This window comes from Cebus imitator, unplaced genomic scaffold (assembly GCF_001604975.1).
Source record: "Cebus imitator isolate Cc_AM_T3 unplaced genomic scaffold, Cebus_imitator-1.0 Scaffold497, whole genome shotgun sequence".
NCBI lineage: Eukaryota > Metazoa > Chordata > Mammalia > Primates > Cebidae > Cebus > Cebus imitator.
The window spans coordinates 1,371,332-1,380,110 of record NW_016107812.1 but is presented as its reverse complement, the minus strand read 5'-3'; the positions used below and the strand labels follow the sequence as shown (position 1 = coordinate 1,380,110).

General features: G+C 50.6%; 1 protein-coding gene across 1 annotated transcript in view; it reads left to right on the top strand.

The window, feature by feature from the left end:
• Positions 1-4,469: 4,469 nt before the first annotated feature.
• CHFR (checkpoint with forkhead and ring finger domains) overlaps positions 4,470-8,779 on the top strand; it is a 45,905-nt gene continuing 41,595 nt past the window's right edge. Inside the window, exons 1-2 of the mRNA XM_037733194.1 lie at positions 4,470-4,579; positions 4,794-4,938. Of these exons, the coding sequence (XP_037589122.1) occupies positions 4,806-4,938 (133 nt within the window). The 5' untranslated portion in view covers positions 4,470-4,579; positions 4,794-4,805. The remainder of the gene's footprint in view (positions 4,580-4,793; positions 4,939-8,779) is intronic.

The following is an 8,779-nucleotide window of genomic DNA, read 5'->3' as shown; positions in this document are numbered from 1 at the left end:
TTTTTTTTTTTTGAGACGGAGTTTCACTTTTGTTGCCCAGGTGGAGTGCAATGGCAGATCTCGGCTCACCACAACCTGTCTCCCAGGTTTAAGCAAGTCTCTTGCCTCAGGCTCCTGAGTAGCTGGAATTACAGGCATGCACCACTACCCCCAGCTAATTTTTGTATTTTTAGTAGACATGGGGTTTAAGCATGTTGGACAGACTGGTCTCGAACTCCTGCCCTCGCGATCTACCCGCCTTGGCCTCCCAGAGTGCTGGGATTACAGGCAGGAGCCACCTCGCCCCGCCCTCCACCTCACCTTCAATTTCCAAAATCGTGTAAGAAGAGCGGAGCGTCCTGCGCTGCCCCCGGAGGCCAGCAGGGGGCACCCGAGCGTTCCTTTGCGGCTTCGTGGCGCGCATGCGCATCCGGGTGCGGGAGTTTGGCTTCCCCAGGAACCGCCAGGAGCGCGGCGTGGGGTGACCGGGGGCTGCGCCGTCGCTGAGGAAAACGCTTCCCAGAGGAACTCCGCCGGGAGGGGGGTCTCTAGAGTTATTTTCCTTTTTAAAAATTTTTTTGGCCTGTGGCGGTGGCTCCCGCCTGTAATCCCCGCACTTTGGGAGGCCGAGGCTGGCGGATCACGACAAGAGATCGAGACCATCCTGGCCAACATGGTGAAACCCCGTCTCTACTAAAAATACAAAAATTAGCCGGGCGTGGTGGCGGGCGCCTGTAGTCCCAGCTACTCGGGAGGCTGAGGCGGGAGGATCGCTTGAACCCAGGAATCAGAGGTTGCAGTGCCGAGATCGCGCCACTGCACTACAGCCTGGGCGACAGAGCAAGATTCCGTCTCAAAAAAATTTTTTTTAAATTAAATTTATTATTATTATTGTTTTGAGACAGAGCCTTGCTCTGTTGCCAGGCGCCAGGTTGGAGTGCAGTGGCGCAGTCTCGGCTCACCGCAACCTCCGCCTCCCGGGCTCAAGCAATTCTCCTGCCTCAGCCTCCGGAGTGCCTGGGACTACAGGCGTGCGCCACCATCCCTGGCTAATTTTTGTATTTGTAGTAGTGACAGGGTTTCATCATGTTGGTCAGCCTGGTCTCGATCTCTTGATCTCGTGATCCGTCTGCCTCGGCCTCCCAAAGTGTTGAGATTACAGGCGTGAGCCACTGCACCCGGCACAGAATGTCTTATCCATGGTTGCAGTGTTAGAGAAACCTGTTCACCAGGCCTCTGGTTTAATAAAACATGACCAGAGTGAGTCTGTCTTAAGGTGAGTAGCTAGCAGAACCAGCAGGATGATGGAGAGATCTGCAGGACCCGTGAATTCCATGAGCATGGGCCCGTGGAGCACCTCATTTACTGTGGCGTGGGTTCCTTGATCATAAGCAATGCCGTTGCTTCAGGAAAAAGAAGTCCCAGTCCAGACTCCAAGAAAGGGTTCTTACAAGGCGTCTGTAAAGTGAATTGCCACGGTCGGAAAGTAGCCACATTGTAAACTGACCACCAATTATAATTGCAGAAAATGTATGGTCATACAGGACATCTCCCACCAAGCCTGCAGAATGTCCGGATGTCCTAAGAGTGCAGCCCACTTTACTGAGAGGGAACCTTAATGAGCAGGCTGAGGTTGAAGGACTAATGGTCATTGACAGCACCAATAGCCCTACCTTTAGTCAGCCCATCTGCACATCCCAGGTTTAATGGTAGCTCCTTATCATTTCTTGTACAGTGTTCCTCCTCCTGCTTTCTGAGGATGCCACTCTGGAACAGAGTAAATTACGATAAACTTGCTTCTTTCACTGTGCTCAGTGACTCCCCTCAAATTTTTCCTGTGTAAGATCTATGAACCCTTTCTTGGAGTCTGGACGGGGGCTCCTTTTTCCTGTAGCAACGGCATTGCTATTGATCAAGGAACTCACTTCACAGAAAACGAAATACACCAAGTGCCCATGTTCCTGGCATTCAGGGGTCGTGCCATGTTCTCCATCATCCTACTGGTTCTGTTTTTCTGCTGGAACTCAGACTGAGACAAATCCATAGTGAAAGGTAAGTCTTCCTACCCGCTTGACTTCAAGTGCATGTTCCAAAGGAAGCCACTGCATTTCCTTGTGTATCCTTCTAGAGAGATTTTCATAAACATATTTGTATGTACACGTTATCAATTAAAAGAGTCAAATGCAGCTGGGCGTGGTGGCTTATGCCTGAAATCCCAGCACTTTGGGAGGCTGAGACAGGCGAATTACCTGGGGTTGGGAGTTCAAGACCAGCCTCACCAACATGGAGAAACCCTGTCTCTACTAAAAATACAAAGCCAATCCCAGCTACTCTGGAGGCTGAGGCAGGAGAACCACTTGAACCCAGGAGGCAGGGGATGCAGTGACCTGAGATGGTGCCATTGCACTCCAGCCTGGTGACAGAGCAAGACTTCATCTAAAAAAAAAAAAAAGTCAAACTCTATAATATTTGAGGAGGTTTATTCTGAGCCAGAAGTGAGTGATTATGGCCCAAGGCACAGTCCCAAGAGATCCTAAGCCCCTGTGCCTGAGACGGTGAGGCTACAGTTTGGTTTTATACATAGGTCGTTGATGGATTCAAAGATTTTCTTTTCTTTTTAATCTTTTTTTTCTTTTTCTTGTTTTTCTTCCTCCAGAACGTTTGTGAACTTGATGGATTCAAAGATTTTCTGATTGGAACTTGGTTGAAAGAGGTAAGTTATCTAAAGACCTGGAGTTAATAAAATGTCTGGGTTAAGATAAGGAAGACCAAGGTTCTGTTTAATTTAATTTTAATTTGACAGGGTCTCTGTTGCCCAGGCTGGATTGTAGTGGCACAATCTGTGGTTTACTGCAGCCTGGACTTCTTGAGGGCCTCCCAAAGTGCTGGGATTACAGGCATGAGCCAGCACCCAGGCCAAGGTTCTTAGATGCGGTTCCAGGTAGCAGGCTTCAGAGGGAATATATTATAAACGTTTCCTACTAGAGTTAGAAAGGTGCCAGACTCTTAGTTTCTCCTGGATCAGGAAGACATGGAAAAGGAAGGAGATTCTCTACAAAATAGATTTCGCCCAGGAGACAGTTTTGTAGGTCTACATGTCAGGGTGAAATACTTAGTTTTCTTCCAGGACCTGCTATCATGTGATGTCTCAATGCCCAGTTGGTTTGGTCAGTCTTAAGGTATCTGTTTTAATATTGATGCTGGTCAGTTATACCTGAATTCCAAAGGGAGGAGAGTATAATGGGACACGTCCAAACCCTGGTTTCCGCCAGGGACTGAACTGGTTCTTCAGGTTAACTTTGGCATTGAGAGAATCAGTTCCTTCAGTTGGTTGGGGGGGCTTAGAATTTTATTTTTGGTTTACAAGGTCTAGATAACTATGCCTATACTGATATATAAAAAATGTGTATATATGTGTGTATATATGGTTTGTTTTACACAAATGATACCTATTTTTTTTTTTTTTTTTTGGGACGGAGTTTCGCTCTTGTTACCCAGGCTGGAGTGCAATGGCGCGATCTCGGCTCACCGCAACCTCCGCCTCCTGGGTTCAGGCAATTCTCCTGCCTCAGCCTCCTGAGTAGCTGGGATTACAGGCACGCGCCACCATGCCCAGCTGATTTTTTGTATTTTTAGTAGAGACGGGGTTTCACCATGTTGACCAGGATGGTCTCGATCTCTTGACCTCGTGATCCACCCTCCTCGGCCTCCCAAAGTGCTGGGATTACAGGCTTGAGCCACCGCGCCCGGCCCGCCTATTTTTTTTTTTTTTGGTAGCGATGAGGTCTCAGAACTCCTCATCGAACTCCTGGGCTCAAGAGATCCTCCCGCCTACGCCTCCCAGGGCACTGAAGTTACGGGCGTAAACCACCGCGCCCAGCCCCGCTTCGCCCTCTTAAAGCCGCACTTGGGGTCTCCTCCCCCTGCGCGGAACGCGCCTTGCCGTCTTTCCTCCGCTTTCGCCACCTTTCACCTTCAGGGAGTCCCCTCTGGCGCCCTTCTCTGGAGCACACACGCCAACGCCGCGGGGGTCCAAGAAGTGGGCACTGAGGCAAAGGGTACGCGCGTTCAGAATGGGAAGACGCCGCAAAACGCCCGCCCAGACGCGGCCCCGGTCCGCCCGGCCCGCAACGCAGCCGCTCCCACTCGCGGAGCACGCCCGGGCCATCAGACTTCGGGTCCGTGTGATCCGAAGGGAAATGGCCCCCGAAAGGGTCTCCACGTGACAACGAAGGTGAACCCTCTCCTGCTTCTAGAAGTCATCTGCAGGTCGGCCGGGCTTTCAGAAGCCCCCGGGCTTCCAGTACGGAAGTCCGCCGTCCCTTCTGCCCCAGTGTAGCATGGCGCCGACCGCAGCCGCTTCCGTGATCCGCGGGCGACCGAGTCTCCCGGCCAGGATCAAAGATGGCCGCCCCCGCGCGCCTACCCTCGCCGGCCACTCCCGGCGCCGCTCTAGCCGCCGCTCTCGGTGGGCGCCACCGCCAGCCAATCGCGGGGCGCAGACGCCGCCGGCCCCGCCCCGCGGATCAGCTGAGGGAGCTGCTATGTCTGTTGACAGCGGCGGCGGCGCAGCCGGTTCCGGGTTTGGCGCGGGGCGGGGGTGAGCGCGGCTGGCGAGGGCGCTGCGTTGGGCGGCGACAGGGGACGCGGCTGCGCCCGTGGGAGGGGGCGCCCGCCGGCGTCCGGGCCGGGCCGGGGGGCCGCGGGGCCGCGTGGGCGCGGGCGGCCGGGCAGGGGCCCGCGGGGCGGGGCGGGCGCCGAGTCTCGGCCTCTGGGGTCGGGAGTCTCCACGCGCGTTTCCGGGGTCTTCGCAGATGTGAATCCCGATGGAGCGGCCCGAGGAAGGCGAGCAGCCGCTGCCGCCGCAGCCCTGGGGGCGGCTCCTGCGCCTGGGCGCCGAGGAGGGCGAGCCGCACGTCCTGCTGAGGAAGCCGGAGTGGACCATCGGGCGGAGGCGAGGTGCGGAGCCCGGGCGGGGCGGGGCGGGGCGGGGCGGTGCCGGCCGGTCTCGGGCTGAGCCACCCGTGGGCGGCGGGCCTCTGGGGCGCCGGTGCGGGGTGCTCGCCGGATGTTCCGAGCTGCTGTTTACCCGGGTGTCGGCGTGCGTGAGTCATGCGGCTCATTTGGTCCTCGCTACAACTTTGTAAACTAGTTGTGTTGGTGTGTCCTCCAGAATGCAGCACTGCCACGTTCCTTGCTGTACAAAGTATATTTTCTGACTACAGGGGAACGAAATTAGAAATCAGTAACTGAAGGAAAAGTGGAAAATTCATAGATAGGCGGGCATTAAACACCCCACCCTTAAAGCAACCGATGGGTCAGAGAAGTCCTCACAGGGGACCTTTAAAAGTATCTCGAGACAAATGAAACAAAAGTAGAATACTGTTGTACCGGACCGAGCGTAGAACGTTAGCACCAAGACAAAAGTATGCCACACTGCAGGGTCATTTATTATTCCGGTGACCACGGAGGACTCACGTCTCTCCAACCTGTGGCATTGAAAGGAGGGTGCCAAGACTTTTTATACCCGAAAAACCACCTTGGGAGTGGGGGTGAGGAGTGGGGATGGGGATGAAAAGGCTCCAGACATTCCGAGGGCTAGTGGATTCTGTAAATCATCTCCTGGGTGGAGACGAGGGCTCCGGATATTCCAAGGGCCAGGGGTCTCTTGTCATTCCGTTTGTTACTTAAGTGTTTTTACAGAAATCAAGATAAACGTTTGTTTACACATTATCTGGGTAAGGTGGAAAATCACACACCTTAGTTACTTATTACAAGTCGCAGGGGCCAAGATGGCATTAGTTTGGGCTGCTTAGTCTGGCAATTGCCGGTAAGCAAAGGCTAGCAATTCTGGCAGTTACTGATAAGAAAAGGTAAGCAGCTTGACATAGTGGCTAGAGCAAACTAGCAGTTTTATTTACAGTAGCCAAGGCTAGCAGTTATTGTGAGGAGAATGGGGCAGCCGTTACAACTTATTTTTAAAAAACAGCTTTTTCTTTTATAAAATGATGTTGTTCAGGCTCTAACTCTACGCCAGCTACAGCACAATATCACAATACACCAAAAGGTATTTAGGATGCAGCCAAGGCAGTACTCAGAGGGAAACTTACAGCTGTAGTGCCTACATTAAAAGCGATCTCAAGTTGCAGCCCCTAAATATTTATTTACTTAATGAACCTGGAAAGGTAAGAACTTGAACAAAGTCGGAGGAAGTTCCTTCACCCTCTGCATTCACTGCCTCCATGCTCCTAAGGGATCATCTGGTAGTGTGATTTCCCCTGTAGCCTTTGTACGGGGAGGGAAATGCACTGGTCATGTCAACAAAAACGTTTACTTTGAAAATTAATAAATTAGCATTCTGACATTATACCTTTTTTTTTTTTGAGATGGAGTTTCACTTTTGTTGCCCAGGCTGGAGTGCAGTGGCGTGATCTCGGCTCACGGCAACCTCCCCCTCTGGGTTCAAGTGATGCTCCTGCCTCAGCCTTCCAAGTAGCTGGGATCGTAGGCATGCCCTACCAAGTTCGGCTAATTTTGTATTTTTAGTAGAAACAGGGTTTCTCCGTGTTGGTCAGGATGGTCTCAAACTCACAACCTCAGGTGATCCACCTGCCTTGGCCTATCAAAGTGCCGATATTACAGGTGTGAGGCACCGCACCCAGCCTGACATTATGCTTTAAAAAGGAGTGAGGATGGGAAATATTTGCTGTTTAGAAGCCTTTTTTTTTTTTTTTTTTTGGTTTTTTTTACCCCTTACAATATGCTTGTACCTGTTTTGTTTTTTTTTTTTTTTTTTCCTTTACCCACAGCATGAAATGTTTTTTGTTTTTTGTTTGGTTTGTTTTTCGATACAGTCTTTCTCTGTCACCCAGGCTGGGGTGCAGTGGTGTAGTCTCAGCTCACTGCAACCTCTGCCTCCCAGTTGAAGTGATTCTCCTGCCTCAGCCTGTGGTGTAGCTGGGACTACAGGCGTGCGCCACCATGCCTGGCTAATTTTTGTTATTTTCAGTAGAGACGAAGTTTTGCCATGTTGCCCAGGTCTTGAACAACTGAGCTCAAGCGATTCATCTGTTTCGGCCTCCCAAAGTGCTGGGATTACAGGCGTGAACCACTGTGTCCAACCTGTTTTGTTTTTGTCGGAGATTTGGCAGTCTTAAATTCCAGTATCAAGTTAAAGTTTGTTTTACAACTTTGAAAGTATTTAGAGGCTGGGCATGGTGGCTCACGCCTGTAATCCAAGCACTTTGGAGGCCAAGGTGGGAGGATCACCTGAGGTCAGGAGTTCAAGACCAGCCTGACCAACACGGTGAAACCCCGTCTTTAAAAAAAAAAAAGGTATTTAGATATCATTACAATATATCAAAGTTATTCCTTTAAGACAAGAGGAAGTATTTGAGGATTTTTCCCTTTGTCCTTACCTGATAGACTAGGAGGTTTGGTGAAGAGCAGACTCTAGAGATAAATTATGTGTGTTGACAAACCTGTCAACACATAACTTTGGGCTAAAGCATATCTTTCTGTGCCTTTGTATCTATTTCATAGTTAGTCTGAGAAATTAATGAGATTATATACGAATTGTTTAGAGGGAACTTTAGAGTTAGCACTTAATGTTGGCTATTGTTATTGAAACGTACATGTTATTGCATGTTAGGACATACATGTTAAGACAAGGAGCAAAAATAAGTCATTGAGTTCATCTTTTCCCTTTTTTTTTTTGAGATGGAGTCTTGTTCTGTGACCCAGGCTGGAGTGCAGTGGTGTGAACTCGGCTCACTGCAACCTCCTCCTCCCGGGTTCAAGCAATTCCCTGCCTCAGTCTCCCATGTAGCTGGGATTACAGGCACCTGCCACCATGCCAGGCTAATTTTTTTTTTTTTCTCTTAGTAGAGACAAGGTTTCAGCATCTCGGCCAGGCTGGTCTTAAACTCCTGATATCGTGATCAACCCGCTTCAGCCTCCCAAAGTACTGGGATTGCCTGGCCTGTCTTTTCCTTAATAGGAATGATCTTAGTGAATTTATAAATAATGTTGCCAGCACAAGCTTAAAGATTATTGTACTAGTCTGTTCATACTGCCATAGCAAGGTACTGCATTCTGGGTGGCTTAAGCACCAGACATTTATTTTATTTTATTTATTTATTTTTTTGAGTCAGAGTCTTGCTCTATCACCCGGGCTGGAGTGCAGTGGCATGATCTCCGCTTACTGCAACCTCCATCTCCCAGGTTCAAGCAATTCTCCTACCTCAGCCTCCCGAGTAATTGGAACTACAGGGACACACCACCATGCCCAGCTAATTTTTTCTATTTTAGTAGAGATAGGGTTTTACCATGTTGCCCAGGCTGGTCTCAAACTCCAGAGCTCTGGCAGTCCACCTGCCTCAGCCTCCCACAGTGTTAATGATTACAGGCGTGAGCCACTGTGCCTGGTCAGAAATGTATTTTCATTGTTCCAGAGGCTGGGAAGTCCAAGATGAAGGTCCTGGCAGATTGAGTTCCTGGTGAGGGCTCTCTCCTTAGCTTGCAGATGGCACTTTCTTGCTCTGCCGCCACATGGTAGAGAGGGAGGACTCTGTCTCTATGTCCCCTCTTAAGAGGGCAGATTTGGCCGGGTGCGGTGGCTCACGCCTGTAATCCCAGCACTTTGGGAGGCCGAGGTGGGTGGATCACGAGGTCAAGAGATTCAGACCATCCTGGTCAACATGGTGAAACCCCGTCTCTACTAAAAATACAAAAAATTAGCTGGGCATGGTGGCGCGTGCCTGTAATCCCAGCTACTCAGGAGGCTGAGGCAGGAGAATTA